The following is an 18,169-nucleotide window of genomic DNA, read 5'->3' on the forward strand; positions in this document are numbered from 1 at the left end:
AGTTTTATTAATTGTGAAAACGTGTAATAAATGAGCTCATGTAAATAGCCCTTCACGGATACTGCTGTATTTTGAGCAACAGGATTGTTTTTGTCATTAAAATTATAAAACTATCCACAATTGGGATTGTGTTTACTTGACTGACTGCAGTATATAAACCATGCACCATAATGCTAGTCCTCCACAAATAATGTACCAAATAATCTTAAAATTAGTTTGATAAAGTTTGATCATTTTGATGACTTAACATTTCCACCACCCCTTGTTGTCACTCTAGCGTACCTTCAGAAAAGACCACAGTCTTTCAGGTTGTTTTTAATAATGACGTCAGTGACAGCGTCAAAGACAAACTGCACGTTCTTGGTGTCAGTGGCACAGGTAAAGTGTGTGTAGATCTCCTTGGTGTCCTTTTTCTTGTTCAGGTCCTCAAACTTGGTCTGGATGTAGCTGGCTGCTTCATCGAACTTGTTGGCTCCTGAGAAGCAATATCATGGATAGACTAGGACAAGTTCTTATTTAGAAACCTTATTGTGGTTCAGTGGTGGATGTTCTGAAGCGGCATGTACCTGTGTACTCTGGGAAGCAGATGGTGAGAGGGCTGCGGCTGATCTTCTCCTCAAACAGATCCTTCTTGTTGAGGAACAGGATGATGGAGGTCTCGGTAAACCACTTGTTGTTGCAGATGGAGTCAAACAGCTTCATGCTCTCGTGCATCCGGTTCTGGACAGAAGCATATTTGATTATGGCTGTGGACAACACAGCAGACCTGCCACCAGGGGGCGGTGATGTCTCATCATTGAAATGTAAGAAATCACTCCTGCAGAGGACAGCAGGCCTGTCCAAAGTACTTCTTTGAAATTCAAAAGTGCTTCAAGAAACTGGGGTCAAATGGTTCAATTCACTTGAAAATTTACTGAGTTTGATTTTTATGACATAATAATGTTCTGTTGGTTTGCACTGCAAGTGGATCATTTAAGTCCATTGAGCCAATTTTTACCACCTGAGTAAATCAAAATAATGGGAGACAGTCACCTTGTGATTACGTCTAATGTAAAGTTCCACATTCTCAAAGAGCCACATTAAACTTTCACCATTCATGCAGATGAAGATGGAGATGTTTTTACTTCAAACTTACCATTTCCTCATCCTCAGCCAGAACCAGGTCGTAAGCACTGAGTGCAACACAAAAAATAATGGCTGTGACTCCTTCGAAACAGTGGATCCACTTCTTCCTCTCGGAGCGCTGACCTCCCACATCAAACATTCTGAAGGGCAAATGAAGCAAAGAAGGATGTGAGTGTGTGCACGCGCTGTCAGAGCAGAGAATCGAGCACACTATAGGAAGAAAATGGTGGACAAGGAAGCAGACAGTCAGGATGCCCTTCAATCCCTGGATGTGCATGAATTTTTCAAGAGCTTTGAGAACAAAAATAGTGAAGAAATGTCAACGTATCAGTCAGAGATCACCGTCTGTCAGACCACCATCACTTCCAGCAAACACTAATCTTTTTAATGGATTAACAGACATCATTGACGGGATCTCTACTGTTTTACTTGTTACTTATTTTAGGATTAAGAATGGAGTCTGAACGATTTATCAGTTGGCCAATAATGTTGACGATGATTTAATATCAATATGCACCAGTCACCAACATATCGGTATCAGCATTGTTCTGGCCAATATGAAAACTTTGTTTTACAGAATGATTGAATGCCAAAAAAAAACAAACGAAAAAAAAAACCTTAAGCTTTTGAAAATGGTGCCATTACGTAGTGTGTCCAGCAGAGGGTGTGCTGACAATATTGTTTCCAGTGGGACCCCATCACCCCTTGGTCACATTAGCTACAAGAGACCAGCTACCATGAAGTATTAATGAGAATGGCCATTTTACAGCAACAAGAGAAAAGGTGTGGCCAAAATACAATGAGGCAAATAAGCATTTGATCCACTGCCGATTTTGCAAGTTTTCCCACCTACAAAGAATTGAGGGTCTGTCATTTTTATCATAGGTACACTTCAACTGTGAGAGAGAGAATCTACAAAGAAAAAGAAAAAAAAATCAGAAAATCACATTGTAGGATTTTTTAAAATAATTAATTTGCACTTTATTGCATGAAATAAGTATTTGAACACTTAAGCCCCTTTCACACCGGTGCCAATGCAGAGTTGCTTACTGCGCAATGTACAGTTGTGTATTGCTGACTACATTGAGTTAACCAACTCTATGCCGTTTAAGCAGCTCTATGCCCAGTTTTTGCTCCCTACGCAGCAGTATGCTGAGGGCTACACGAGGTGGATGCAAAAAATTTAATTTGTCAGTGTAGAGCACTTGATGCAGAAAGTACAGTTTTTAACCAAGTCTATACAACACTCCACTACTGTATGTAAATCTACACAACACTGCGCACTATACACCAAGCCTCCGCAATTCTACTCAACCCAACGCCAGGGCGAAAAATCCTTTCATCAGTACATACATGGATTGATAGATTTTATTCATCCCACTCGACTTTGCTGGCAGTGAAGCTTCAAAACCATGGAATAAGATGTGAGCCAAGCTTCCACATTCAGAGGACATGTCCACGTCTACTCCTCATGGACAGATCTCCAGTGGGAGGACATGTCCACAGTCCACTTTTCACGGCGGATCATGCGCAACCGCCACATGCAGTTGGTGTCCTTTGCTTTGCTTTTTCGCCTCCTCCAGTTCTCTCACAATTGCAGCAAGTTAAGTGAAGTCCATTAACTCCTGCTCATGGACAAATCGCCAGCAGGAGGACATTTTCATGTCCAGGTTAAACTCCTCACGGATGGATGGCCAGCAAGGGGACATCTCTATGTACAATTCACATGCATGGAACGGGCGCGTGGTTGCCAGTGGCCGCTCTAGGTACTTTCACCTTCTAAGTTCTCTCACGATTGTTGCACTTTAATAAAGTCCATTAACTCCTGGAAATAATGTCTTCTGACTTTTTCCAATGTATCAAATCCATTGCGTCAGTCTGTATGGAACCAAACTCTCGCTCCCAAAACGCACAAGGTTTCTCTCTCTCCCTCTCTCTCTCGCTCTCTCTCCCTGCGTGCAACGTGAGTGCCGTTCATGTACCATTTTGAGAACGGAGCGCATTTCCATACTGTCAAATAAAAGTAGGCAGGAGTGGATAGAAAATATAGCAGCGAGGGCTACATACATGGCAACTGAAAGCAAGACTAGGAACGCAACCACACGTAAACACACACCAGCCTACACAGGGACTAGAGCTGAAACAACTAATCGAGTTAAGCGATTAAAATCGATTATTAAAATAGTTGTCAACTAATTTAGTCATCGATTAGTAGCTAAATAACTTTGTTTTACCGCAAATGTTTTGTTTCTTCCACATAATCAACCGAGCTTTGCTTTGAATCTTGAACCAATGAAGGAGTGCTTCGAACTGCTGCTTCGTTGGTTTCATTTGTTTTATTTCGCTTTATCTTAATTTTTCTCCACTAAAACCCTAAAGAGCATATGTCTGTGAGGAATATTTACCTTTTTATGTTAAACTGACCTGTTATGGTCTTCTGAAATAGTTGACAGATGTATTTTATGCAAATGCTGATGCTAACGCATGTCTATGGTGTTTTCAATGTTAAAGTTAGCATTAAGCTGCCGGCATTTCAGCATGTTTGTGCATTTGTTTTCTGTATAATAATTAATGGCTCAGCGTTTGCTGTCGTAAAAGAGTCAAATGTATTACAAATTATAATATTTTAAAATTTATTTTTATTTATATATTAATAATAATAACAACAATAATAATAAGTAATAATAACTAATAATGCTACAATACAATTATAGAGAAAAAGACATGAGTCTGTCATTGTGAAATGACCACATAGTTTACAAGTTATACAGAGAATGTTGCACATATAATGAGTCAGGCTACAGTTTTTGATTTAGGTTTTCTGGTTAACTGGTGATGCTAATTGCTCATTTGCAGCAACAAAAATACCTCTTTTTTCACCATATATTTTATAACATTTATATGTTTCAATGTTGTTTTATGGCAACTCAGCACTTTGATAACGCAATGTCATTTGAAATAATTGTTTTTGTTCTTTATTATAAACTGTTTAATTCTTAATTGTTTTATATTTCAACAGCCAAGGAACATTTGACGATTTGTTGATTTTCAAGTATTTTAAGTTTTCAAATAATGTTCTGTTGTTAAATAAAGTGATGGAAGGAGAGAAAAATTGTTTCCCTGGCACATTTTAAAAAAATTCCCCGCTAATCCGATTAATCGTGTCGAAACCCCATCAGATTTATCGATGATCCAAATAATCGTTTGTTGCAGCCCTAACAGGGACTACGCCAAAAGCTGCGCAATTTTCCAGCGTACTCCATATGGATCACAATGCAACTGTATGCAAGCCCAGTATGAAAGGGGCTTAACCAACCAGGAAGAATTCTGGTTCTCACAGACCTGTTAATTTTCTTTAAGAAGCCCTCTTATTCTGCACTTTTTACCTGTATTAACTGCACCTGTTTGAACTTGTTACCTGTATAAAAGACACCTGTTCACACACTCAATCAATCACACTCCAACCTGTCCACCATATCCAAGAACAAAGAGCTGTCTAAGGGCACCAGGTACAAAATTGTAGACCTGCACGAGGCTGGAATGGACTACACGACAACAGGCAAGCAGCTTGGTGAGAAGACAACTGTTGGTGAAATTATTAGAAAATGGAAGAAACACAAGATGACTGTCAATCTTTCTCGGTCTGGGGATCTCACCTTGTGGGTTAAGGATGATTCAGAGAAAGCCCAGAATTACATGGGACCTGGTCAATGACCTGAAGAGAGCTGGGACCACAGTCACAAAGACTACATTATTGACACACTACGCCATCATGGTTTAAAATCCTGCAGGGCACACAAGGTCCCCCTGCTCATGCCAGCACATGTCCAGGCCTGTTTGAAGTTTGCCAGTGACCATTTGGCTGATCCAGAGGAGGGGGTGCTTTTCGGCAAAGGGGACAGGATGACTGCACTGTATTGAAGGGAGGATGGATGGGGTTATGTATCCTGAGATTTTGGCAAACAACCTCCTTCCTTCAGTAAAAGCATTGAAGATGGGTCATGGCTGGGTCTTCAGCATGACAATGACCCCAAGCACACAGCCAGAACAACTACAGAGTGGCTCCGTAAGAAGCATTTCACAGTCCTGGAGTGGCCTGGCCAGTCTCTGGTCCTGAACTCAATAGAAAATCTTTGGAGGAAGCTGAAACTCAAAACCTGTAAGCTCTGGAGATGATCTGTATGGAGGAGTGGACCAAAATCCTGATGCAGTGTGAGAAAACTTGATCAAGAACTACAGGAAAGATCTGACCTCTGTAATTGCCAACAAAGGTTTCTGTATCAAATATTAAGGTCTGTTTTTCTGTTGTATCAAATACTTATTTCATGCCATAAAATGCAAATTAATTATTTAAAAATCACACAATGTGATTTTCTGAATTTTGTTTTTAGATTCTGTCTCACAATTGAGGTGTACAGTGGGGTAAAAAAGTTAATACAGGTAACAGGTGGAGGACAGAAGACCTTCTTAAAGAAGAAGTTACAGGTCTGTGAGAGCCAGAAATCTTGCTTGTTTGTGGGTGATCAAATACTTATTTTCCACCATAATTTACAAATAATTTTTTAAGAATCCTACAATGTGATTTCCTGGATTTTTTTTTTCTCATTTTGTCTCTAACAGTTGAAGTGTACCTATGATGAAAATTACAGACCTCTCTCATCTTTCTAAGTAGGAGAACTTGCACAATCAGGGACTGACTAAATACTTTTTTACCCCACTGTACCTACGATAAAATTATAGACCTCTCCATTCTTTGTAGGTGGGAAAATTTCCAAAAGCGACAATGAATCAAATACGTATTTGCCTCACTGTAGGTACACTGGCTGGTTGTTGGTTATATTTACAGTTATTTATAATAAGGTTCATGTTTAAACTAGAAAACATCAAACCTCAATTATATTTCTTTGCCATAAAGGTTTGATAATGAAACTTTAGGAACATTTCCATTCTTTAATATATACAGTAAAACTCACATATAATGGATTCAGGTGGACCAGTGAATTTTGTCCGTTATAATCAAAATCTGTTATATGTATAAAATGGAGAAAATCCGTTATACGTATAAAACAATCATCAATCTCCAAACCAATGATACGGTATGTACAATTTCCTCCATTTCCACACGTCACATTAACGTGTTGGTTTACATAATGAATGACTGAACCAATCAGTGTTTAGCAGAGGCACTTTTACCCAGAATCCTTTGCGATCTGCCTGTCTGTTACAAAACCTCAGAATTAGTGCATTATTCAACATTAAAAGATATATATGAGGCTCCTCTGGTTGCTGCAGAGGTTGACTGGCATTGTCCATAATGCCCAGTGTTCTCTTCTCTGCCAGCATCACCAGAGTATCCAGGTTCATGCCAACCACTGAGCCAGCCCGCCTGATCAGTTTGTCCAGCCAGGATGTGTCCTTCTTGAATGTGCTGCTCCCCAGCACACCACATTGTAAAAGAGGACGTTGGTTACTACGGACTGGTAGAACATCCACAGGTGTTTCCTGCAGACGTTAACGGACTGCAACCTCCGCAGAAAGTACAGCCTGCTCTGTCCCTGTGAAGTTGTTCATATTTGTGGACTTTTCTGCCAAATGTATTTGATCCATGATCGAAATGTAATCATCGGGCACACTGCTAAAACTATTAAAATATGATGGGAGAGGAAGGTGTGAAAACGTAAAAGTGACAAATTAAAGTCCTCTGTTTTCTCTGATTTAGCAGGTGCACATGTTCGCAGTCACACAGAGGAGCTCTGATCTAAAGCGGTTTGGTTCGTCACACCCAGGGATATGCATGAAACTTAACACCATATTACAGTGCAGGCACAAAGCAGCATTTTGTTAATAATCACTGGCCTTGAATTACACTCTGCCTCATTTAGGTGCTGGGTCTAAATTCTAATTCAAATTTTATTCATTTGTATAGCGCCAACTCACGATAAAATAGCCTCAAGGTGCTTCACACAACACAACACAGAAGAAAACAGAACAAAATGAATTCAACGATTAAAAACATAATAAAAGCAAAAGCATAAAAAAGGTACAAGAATAAAAACACATAACACAATATACTAGTGGTAAAACAAGGAGAACAAATGAGTCTTTAGTCTGGATTTAAAAGTCTCCACAATATCCGACTGTCGTATATGCACTGGGAGATCAGTTCACAGCGCAGGTGCACAACAAGAAAAAGCTCCGTGACCAGCAGACTTTTTATTCACCAGAGAACACAGAGAAGCCCTGCACCCTGCGAACACGGGGCCCAAGCTAGTACAAAAGCCGGGTCTAAGCACAGTTTGAAAAAAAAAAAAGGCCGGTCTTTTAATCAAGGAAATACGGTACCCATTTTCTTCGAATTGGTGAGTGCCAGTGCATCGGTGAGTGAACTGCATTTTGTACCTCTGTTACTGGACACCTCCAGACTGGAAATAAATGGAAATACATTACGATGGGGTGGGACATTCTGTCCGATGTGAGTGAAAAAAGTGTTTGCCCCCTTGACCCTTTACATGTTGAATGTTTATTAGGACATCAAAAAACAAAACAAAAATTCAGGCCTTGTATATTAGAATTTCCAAAATCATTCTCTTTAAACTCACAGTGAAAGAAAATCTCTACAGTTTGATATAAATGATTTAAAAAATCTAAAACCCAAAATGGTGGTGTGAATAAGTAAGTGCCCCCTTTTAGTATAGCACATGTAAACCATCACTTTTATATACAGTTTTCTTCGAACAAGTCGGGATGAATACGTGAACATTCCCAAGACACTGACTAGGTCTTGGACATTATTTACATGAATTATGAAGAAATACAAACAGTATGGCACTCTATGGTAAATCTGTGTGGAGTAGATAGTTCTCAAAACTGGATGACTGTATAAGAAGGTGAAGAGTGAGGAAAGCCACCAAGACACCAGGACAACCCTGAAGAAGTTATAGACTTCTATGGCTGTGACTGAAGAGATTGTGCATAGTGCAAGATTTGCATTTTGTATCACCACTCCTGCCTTCATAGTGGAGTTGCACAGAGAATAATTTTCTTTCAACAAAACATCAATTCTATGCTTGAATCTCCAATGTGCCTTCTGGCAAATTCTAGCTGAACTTTCAAGTGTTTTCTTTTCTTTCTTTTTTTTTTATAGAAACCTTCTCTATACCACTTCATCATGAAGGTGTCTAACTGGTGATGCAACACTCAAAACCTGCACAAGGCACCTCAAATATACATGGAAGACGCCTTTGTACTCAAATAGTAAAATATTGTATTGATTTATTATGGATGTGCACAGTAAAACACACACACAGCAGAACGCATAATAACTATAATTATTATGAGTTTCACCAAAATGTGCTCTGGTCCACCTGATACACATGGAGGCATTTATTTAAGAAACCGTTAAAATTTTTTTTAAAATATGTCCAACAATTACAATTAATCATTTGTCATTATTCTGTGTACGTGGAGGCAGCAGCCTCTATGTTGCTCTTACTGCAATCTGTCAAGTGCAATGAATTAATGCCAACTTTTCAAATTCACAAAATAAAGACACAATCAGCACCGGCAAAATTTCTTTTTGATCTTGATAAATCATGTTGCATGTGCAAAACTCAACAATTTGCATGTTCCTTCCCAGAATTTTGCACACTCATGTGGACAAACCCCAAACTGCATATTCATCAAGGTAAACACACTAAATTGACAATGTGCACTACTGTGAGCATTTGACAGACGTAATCTTTGTTGTGTACTGTTAGTAACTCAGTATGCAGGTGTATTTGCAAGTGCAATAGTGTTTGCATAGATTTTCACGCATAGAAACCTTTAGTAAATTAGGCCCAATATGTTTCAAATGCATCTGTACAAAAATATATCAATACCTAGCTGGGATTGGAAGAGGGCCAAATCATACCTTTACACTGTGTAAAAGATTCACAGTAAGTGACATTTTGCACACCCTCAGGCTGACACAGAGCTGATCCATGGCTCAACTGAGAACTATCATTGAAATATTTAGGCCCCAGTTGTGCAACCTGCATGTAATCTGTGATGCTCCATCAACTCAGGCTGCATTAAGTGACAATCTGGATCAAGGATGAGCAAACTGTGTGGAGTGAAGTCCAAATGGCTGTGAGTTTTAGCTGCAAGTGATCACATGAATCTCTGAATTACATTTCATCCTGTGGATTTGGAGATGCTTTTTTTTTTTTTTTTTAAATCCAAAAACAGTGCACAGTGCACCACACAGTTGTGCTGGGTGGAAAATAGAACCCCAAATTCCTCCCAAATGTGCAGGTTGCACCAGTGCATTTCATTTTGCTCTGTGAGCTGTGCACTATACCTTGTGCTATGCTTTGCTCTGTACTGTGAGCTACACTTAGTGATGCGATGCCGATCCCTGGCTTAATGACGCTGTCCGTGCCCTCAGGCAGCAGTGCCGACAAGCTGAAAGACGTTGGAAGAAGTACAAACCAAATGTATACGGGGAATTACTGAGAGACTGTCTCACTGATTTTCAGCGGGTGATGAGGGAGGCAAAATGTCAGTATCTGGCTATTCTGATCCGGAGCAACAGTCATCGCCACCGAAATCTTTTTAACACTATTAATTTAGCTGTTAACCCATCCACATGTGTTCTGGCTGATGCTGTCAGTACTTGTGAGGACTTTCTTCATTTCTTTACTGAAAAAGTTGACAGTATAAGAAAACGCCAGCAACAGTGTCTGTGCTGACCAGGCTGTTGAACCCTAACTGACCTTTTGATATTGTCCCAACTAAGTTATTGATAGAGGTTTTTAATGTTCTGGGGCCCTTTTTAGTGTGTTTTATAAATTCTTGCCTCACCACTGGACCTGTGCCAGTTGCTTTTAAACATGCTGTGGTTTGTCCACTACTTAAAAAAAAAACACAGCTTGATCCCTCTATTTTATCGCATTTTAGACCTGTTTCTCACTTGCCCTTTCTGTCCAAGGTTTTAGAAAAAGTTTTTATACAGTTACAATAATTTTTAGAAAATAATACTGTTTTTGAAAATTTTCAAATTCAGGCTTCAGAACCTGTCACAGCACTGAATCGGGTCAAAGTGCACAATGATGTTGCATTGTCAGTAGATGCTAAGCGCGCCATGGTTTTAGTGCTCCTGGACCTGACAGCTGCCTTCGATACAGTTCACCACTCAGTCCTCCTGTCCCATCTAAAAGAACATGTTGGACTTAATGGCATTGTTCTGAAGTGGGTGACATCATATCTTTCTGATCGGCGTTTTTCTGTAATAATTGGTGACCTGTCCTCTTCAAGTGCTTCTCTTGCTTGTGGTGTTCCACAAGGCTCAATCCTTGGCCCCACTCTCTTTTCCCTGTGCATGTTGCCACTTGGATCAATCATTGCAAACCCAGCCCAGTCTCACGTTTTTTTTTTCTTGCTCCCGTGACGAAATGAGTCAAATTTTCATGACAGAGCTTTTTATAACTAACTCACTATTCCTAACCCTACTCCCACCCCCAACCCTAACCTTAACCATAACCTAATCTTACTCCTTGGCCCCACCAAAACCATAACCACCCCGACCCCCCGCTTCACTTTTAATTTCATGCAGCCATCACGGAATGAATGAGAATGAATTTGTGCTGCCGTGATGAAAATGAGGTGCTTTTTGTCACAATATCACGAACCAATAGATTAATGTATATTTCGTGCTGCTGAATCAGGACTTGCTGTGACACCAGGTTGTGCAAATTATAATATGTTGTTCCACTGCTATGCAGACGACATTCAAATCTACCTCCTGTTGGAACAAACTGACGTGGTCACTGGGTACAGCCTGGCCAGCTGTGTTGCAGAAATAAAATAATGGTTGTCTTTGAATTTCCTACACCTACATGAGGACAAGACTGAGTGTGTTCTGTTTGGCGACTCACAGATAATGGACGCTGGGGGATTGTCTGTTAAACCCACTGACAGAAATCTTGGGGTGATGTTTGACAGTGGTTTTAACTTCGACAAACAAATTGACACTGTGGTAAAGTTCAGCTTTTATCAACTATTGCTTTTAGCGAAGGTGAAGCCGTTTTCAAATCATGCAGATCTGGAAAAAGCCATTCATGATTTTATTAGTTCTCGGCTGAACTATTGCAATGGACTTTATGTTGGAGTCTTCCAGTCTTCCCTTATTCATCTTCAACTGGTCCCAAATGCTGCAGCACATCTATTAACTGACACACGCAGACATGACCATATCATCCCAGTCCTGTATGCTCTGCATTGCCCTGCAGTTCGGGCCAGAATCATTTTTAACATTCTTACGTTTGTTTTTAAAGCTCTGAATGGTTTTTGCCCCACCATACTTAGCCGACCTCCTGACACATCAGGACCAAAACAGAGTTTTGAGATCGGCTAACCAGTGTGCAGTAGAGGTTCCAAGGTCCAGATACTGCCACTGGGGAGACCAGGATTTTCTGTGCCGCACTCAGACTGTGGAACAAGCTCCCCCACAAGATCTGCACCATCAATGACCTGGGTCTTTTTAATCTAAATTAAAAAACTTCCTTTTTAGAATGGCTTTTGCACAACCAGCAGTGCTCTGACATGTTATTTAGTTCTTAACTGCAAAAATTTTTGGACATATATTTTTATTGATGTGTCTGTTTTAAATTTGTTTATTGTCTTATGGTTTTAAGTTATTCTCTGTGTTTTTATCTAACCGTAAAGCACTCTGTCCACCCTCTGGGCTGTGGAAAGGGCTACATAAATAAACTTTGACTGATGTGCACTTTGTGTTGTGCACTTTATGTAGTGTGCAGCAGTGGGTACTGCTGTGCACTGTGTAGAAGCTATTGCACCTGTTTGCTGTCATTGTGCAGGTTGGTGCCTGCGTACTGTATGCTGCTTTGCACGGGGGTGGAAGACACCACCCCAAATTGCTTCCATTGTGCAGGTTGGCATCTTGAGTGGAAGTTAATGGTGTCATTGTGAAATTGTGGTTGCACTTATAAGAGTGTGTCATTACTAGTGTTCAGCCAATGCAGTTTTCATTTTCATGGTCAGTGCTCAAGTTTATTTAAACCACAAATGCACAGAAGCCTGTTCGTCTTGAAATCAGGTGAGGTGTTAGATAATATCTGTGCTAATTCTTTGTTTTATGTTAACTATTAAGTATTTGTGTTACCTGTTTGGAAGTTCTGATAAATATGTTAAGTTTTACTCTATCATGTGTCCAGGGGAGACCACCCCGTTAATGAGAGCCAGTAACATTAGAAATGTGAGACTAAACTACACCCATGTTAACACCCACAAGGTATAAAAGGTGTTGTATGACTCATTTTAGGGGCTTTTCACAAGATGGACACTGTCTATGAGGGTCCCAAGCCTGATTTCTAACGTGACCTTGAATAAACGCAAAATGAGGAATACAATGGTTTGGTTTTTGGCAAGGGGCAGAATTTTACATAAAAGAACCAGGTAGAAATAACAATGTGGTAAGGCACTGTTATTGTGAAGCAGCAGAAAGTGACTGGGCCATGGCCCACCAAAAGCCTAGTTTAAAGTTATAGGGCCACTGAGCTTTTTAAGATTTAAGGCATGAAAAGGATTTGAACTGATCCCACTATAATTTTATTTATTAGCCTTTAAGTAGGGGAATCGTAATATGACATTACCAGTAAGTCCCTTCGGCTGCTCCCTTGTTTGCACTCGGGGTCGCCACAGCAAATCCAAGGTGGATCTGCACGTTGAACTGGCACAGGTTTTACGCCGGATGCCCTTCCTAACGCAACTCCACATTACACGGAGAAATGTGCCAGGGGTGGGATTTGAACCCGGAACCTTCTGCACTGAAACCAAGCCACCACCCATGACATTACCAATATGATAAAAATTTTTGTTTCCGAGAAAAAATTAATAAAAGGTTCTCCTACTTAGAAAGATGAGAGAGGTCTGTAATTTTCATCATAGGTACACTTCAACTGTGAAAGACAAAATGAGGGAAAAAAAAATCCATAAATCACATTGTAGGATTTAAAAAAAAATGTATTTGTAAATTATTACAATTTTTGGGGGGGATTTTTTTTTTCTCAGTTTGTCTCTCATCATTGAAGTGTACCTATGTTGAAAATTACAGACCTCTCTCATCTTTCTAAGTAGGAGAACTTGCACAATCAGGGACTGACTAAATACTTTTTACCCCACTGTATATATACTCATAACAACAAATACCAAAGAAATGTGCATGAATAATATAACTTCATCAATGCACTAAAACTAACCATTATGTAAAAGCTAGTGATAAATAAACTTCTAAAATGAAAAATTACTGTTTTTGTAACCTGAAAACACCTCTGGAGTGATTTACAAAACATTTTCCAGACGTCAGTGACACGCATCACATCAAGGTAATGTCTGGTCTTTTCAAAACCTAATGCATGCACACACACGTCCTCCTGCAGACGACGTTAAAAAGAAAAAATATTCATTATGGAATCCCCCCCCCCCCCCCCAGATAAATATGTTCTCTTGATTAAAATGAACTGTAATTTTACAAGGCGTTTAAAATAAACCAACATTATGATGCTGGAATTTCTGGAGAAACTTAATTTTGTCTCTTTAGTGAAATGTGGGTGGCCCTCTAACTTTAAAGTTGAATTTACACAGGCAGGTTCACAATGCACATACACACCACAAAACTTCACCAAACTGCTTCACCTCAGGGAGCTTTGGTGGCTGTTACTTTAGCAGGAGTGGTGGCCTGAAACTAGTGCGGTTAGTTTCAGTGTGGAAGGTTCACAGTTCAAACCCCACCCCTACCATATTTTTCCATATAATATGGAGTTGCATCAGGAAGGGCATCCAGTGTAAAACGTGCCAATTCAACATGCAGATCTGCTGTGGAAGCCCTGAGTGCAAAACAAGACAGCAGCCAACTTACTTTACTTACTTCTGCACTGTGATTAGTGCAAAGCCATTAACTAACCAGGAAATCTGTCACTTGTATTTGCCCTCTGAATAGCAGTGCACACCCACAACAAATTAGGTGACTAAATAAAAGCCTTTTTGCATCCTTCACCTTTGCACACCCTCTAAATAGCAAGATGGAACTGGGCACACCACAGATGTAATGCGCTATAGGCAGTCAAGACAGGGCCCTTGTCATTCAATGTTTTACTCAAAGTGACTTTGAATCCATAGGTGTACTCGGGGTTTGAGCCCTGGCCATTCAAGTCCAATCAGTAGGTACGCTATTGAGTAAATGGATGCAGTGATGAATTCTCATCAAATCTGTCAAATCGCCCACTGAGAATAGTTACAACAAAAACATTCATACTGATTTGCATATCCCTAGTCAGGACACTCACAAAACACAAATCAAGTCTCAAAGTACCTGAGCTGAAAAACACAAATTATCTTTGTAGAAATTAAGTCATGACAAAAGTTGAAGATTAAAAAAATATAATATGAGCGAAGCGCCATGCAGCGGCGCGAAGCTCACTCATGGTACAGGGCGTCCTAAACAGGGAGTACCAATTTTCAAATCCACAGTAAAACAGGAAATGTTCAAATTTCAAACACTTCCTGGATTGGCAGACGAGATCCCATGGAATCTCGCGGGAACTCAGTGGCAAGCTAACACTCAAAGAGGATGTGCCAATTTATCAGTCACAGTGAAACAGGAAATGTTCAAATGTCCAACACTTCCTGGCATGGGTGGAGCTAGAGCGGAGGCCGGGGTTTCACTGGACTCCCCTGAAATCTGACTGGACACAAATGGCTGACATGTCACGGCACCACACGTCTGGTTGCAAGACCGTAGTTGGTACTGTGTACCACAAAAAGTTCTAATCCACCTTAGTAGAAGAAGAAAAATTTTGCTTCAGATTTGAACTTAACATGTTATTTGACCTATGGACTTCTAATCACACCAAACTTATACTGGTGAGAAAACTACCATATTTTATGTCAGAAATGACGTCCACATTGTTAAAAGCAGCATTTCTCCTTTAATTTGGGTTGGCTTATATACACGTTTAAACTAACAGACAGCAGCTGGTTCATGCTGTGTTGGCTTATTAATGCAGCAGATAACTGAAACAATCCTTCAAATGATGATACAAGCATCAAATTCAGCACAAATACAGCTGGAGCAAAATTAATGGAGCAACTTTAACTTTTGACCCCTGTACAAACTGAAACTGACCTTTGTCACCATTCTTGCTGCTTTTACCTCATAACTCCATAACATTCAGTCACAGATATTCCAAACTATACCTTTTTTGAATCTTTTTGATCAGGCAAATAATGTGTTGTTTTCTATATGATTGGAGCATCTTTTAATTTAGACCAGGGGTGGGCAAAATGTTCCAGAAAGGGCCAAGAGGGTGCAGGTTTTCTTTGTAGCCACTGACTCCACCAGGTGATTTTACTGATTAACTGATTCCATCTGCTCAAAGTGATATTAATCAGTTTGCCCACCCCTGATTTAGACCCCCTGTGTAATTCTTTAATTGACCCCTACCTGGCTGCCTATTGAAAATTCAAGTGGCCAATCAGTTTTTTCAAAAGCGTTAAAGTCTATGGATTATTTGTGCTGAATTTGATGCTTGTATCACCATTTGCAGGTTTCCACTCTAAAAATTCTCTTATCTGCTGCACTATATACAACCCCTGGCAAAAATTATGGAATCACCGGCCACGGAGGATGTTCATTCAGTTGTTTAATTTTGTAGAATAAAAGCAGATCACAGACATGACACAAAACTAGTCATTTCAAATGGCAACTTTATGGCTTTAAGAAACACTATAAGAAATCAGGAAAAGAAATTGTGACAGTCAGTAACGGGTACTTTTTTAAACCAAGCAGAGGGAAAAAAATATGGAATCACTCAATTCTGAGGAAAAAATTATGGAATCATGAAAAACAAAAGAACGCTCCAACACATCACTAGTATTTTGTTGCACCACCTCTGGCTAACAGCTTGCAGTCTCTGAGGCATGGACTTAATGAGTGACAAACAGTACTCTTCATCAATCTGGCTCCAACTTTCTCTGACTGCTGTTGCCAGATCAGCTTTGCAGGTTGGAGCCTTGTCATGGACCATTTTCTTCAACTTCCACCAAAGATTTTCAATTGGATTAAGATCCGGACTATTTGCAGGCCATGACATTGACCCTATGTGTCTTTTTGCAAGGAATGTTGTCACAGTTTTTGCTCTATGGCAAGATGCATTATCATCTTGAAAAATGATTTCATCATCCCCAAACATCCTTTCAATTGATGGGATAAGAAAAGTGTCCAAAATATCAACGTAAACTTGTGCATTTATTGATGATCTAATGACAGCCATCTCCCCAGTGCCTTTACCTGACATGCAGCCCCATATCATCAATGACTGTGGAAATTTACATGTTCTCTTCAGGCAGTCATCTTTATAAATCTCATTGTAACGGCACCAAACAAAAGTTCCAGCATCATCACCTTGCCCAGTACAGATTCGAGATTCATCACTGAATATGACTTTCATCCAGTCATCCACAGTCCACGATTGCTTTTCCTTAGCCCATTGTAACCTTGTTTTTTTCTGTTTAAGTGTTAATGATGGCTTTCGTTTAGCTTTTCTGTATGTAAATCCCATTTCCTTTAGGCGGTTTCTTACAGTTCGGTCACAGACGTTGACTCCAGTTTCCTCCCATTCGTTCCTCATTTGTTTTGTTGTGCATTTTCAATTTTTGAGACATACTGTTTAAGTTTTCTGTCTTGACGTTTTGATGTCTTCCTTGGTCTACCAGTATGTTTGCCTTTAACAACCTTCCCATGTTGTTTGCATTTGGTCCAGAGTTTAGACACAGCCGACTGTGAACAACCAACATCTTTTGCAACATTGCGTGATGATTTACCCTCTTTTAAGAGTTTGATAATCCTCTCCTTTGTTTCAATTGACATCTCTCGTGTTGGAGCTATGATTCATGTCAGTCCACTCGGTGCAACAGCTCTCCAAGGTGTGATCACTCCTTTTTAGATGCAGACTAACGAGCAGATCTGATTTGATGCAGGTGTTAGTTTTGGGGATGAAAATTTACAGGGTGATTCCATAATTTTTTCCTCAGAATTGAGTGATTCCATATTTTTTTCCCTCTCCTTGGTCTAAAAAAGTAACCGTTACTGACTGCCACAATTTCTTTTCCTGATTTCTTATAGTGTTTCTTAAAGCCAGAAAGTTGCCATTTGAAATGACTTTAGTTTTGTGTCATGTCTGTGATCTGCTTATTTTCTACAAAATTAAACAACTGAATGAACATCCTCCGAGGCCGGTGATTCCATAATTATTGCCAGGGGTTGTATGAGATGTAAGATGCTGCTTCTCAGTGTTTCTCAATTGTCCTCAAAAGTATTGGAACATTTGGTATTTCACGCATTTTAATTTATTTATTCCATTTCAAATACATTTTTTTTTTCTAAAACTATCTTCCTTAATTCAAACTGAAAGCAAATCACTACAACTTGACATATTCAGTGACTTGGAAATCTTTATCCATCCCCTGACTTGTCTAAAGAAAACTGGCAATAAAACTGATTATTATTTACAGGTTTTATCAAGTTTTAGAGATTTGATTTCAGTTTGAGTTTAAGATCATTTTAGACATTTTTATTCTTTATTTTTTGTATTTCTTGTATTTAAAATGGCATAAACAAATTTAAATGTGTGAAATTCCAAGTGTTCCAATACTTTTGAAGGGCACAGTATCCTAACCTTATGATGAGTGCAAAATGAGTGTGGTATTATTACTGTTTTGTTTAAGAATGTTTAATTTTCACAGCTGCTACACTTTGTGTTAAATCATAGTCATATAATTTATCATATTGATATAAAAATTCAGTCAAGTATATCTTCTATTACACATTCCAAATCTAAGGTGGAACTCTACCAGTGTTTACTAAGGTACACCTAAATATCTTTAAAAAAAACCGAGAGAGAGAGTCGAGCCACTTAGGTGCCTGGTCCTGAGAACCAGGGATGGTAGTTTGAAAAGCTTTTTTATCCCATGGGAACTCTCCCTA

At 39.5% G+C, this 18,169-nt stretch overlaps 1 protein-coding gene across 1 annotated transcript in view; it reads right to left on the bottom strand.

The window, feature by feature from the left end:
• Window positions 1–18,169, bottom strand: part of LOC117506762 (guanine nucleotide-binding protein G(i) subunit alpha-2) — a 243,715-nt gene that overhangs the window by 6,590 nt on the left and 218,956 nt on the right. Inside the window, exons 6-8 of the mRNA XM_034166349.1 lie at window positions 1,136–1,265; window positions 567–720; window positions 283–475 (exon numbers count right to left, since the gene is read on the bottom strand). Of these exons, the coding sequence (XP_034022240.1) occupies window positions 285–475; window positions 567–720; window positions 1,136–1,265 (475 nt within the window). The 3' untranslated portion in view covers window positions 283–284. The remainder of the gene's footprint in view (window positions 1–282; window positions 476–566; window positions 721–1,135; window positions 1,266–18,169) is intronic.

This window comes from Thalassophryne amazonica, chromosome 3 (assembly GCF_902500255.1).
Source record: "Thalassophryne amazonica chromosome 3, fThaAma1.1, whole genome shotgun sequence".
In the NCBI taxonomy this organism is placed as follows: domain Eukaryota; kingdom Metazoa; phylum Chordata; class Actinopteri; order Batrachoidiformes; family Batrachoididae; genus Thalassophryne; species Thalassophryne amazonica.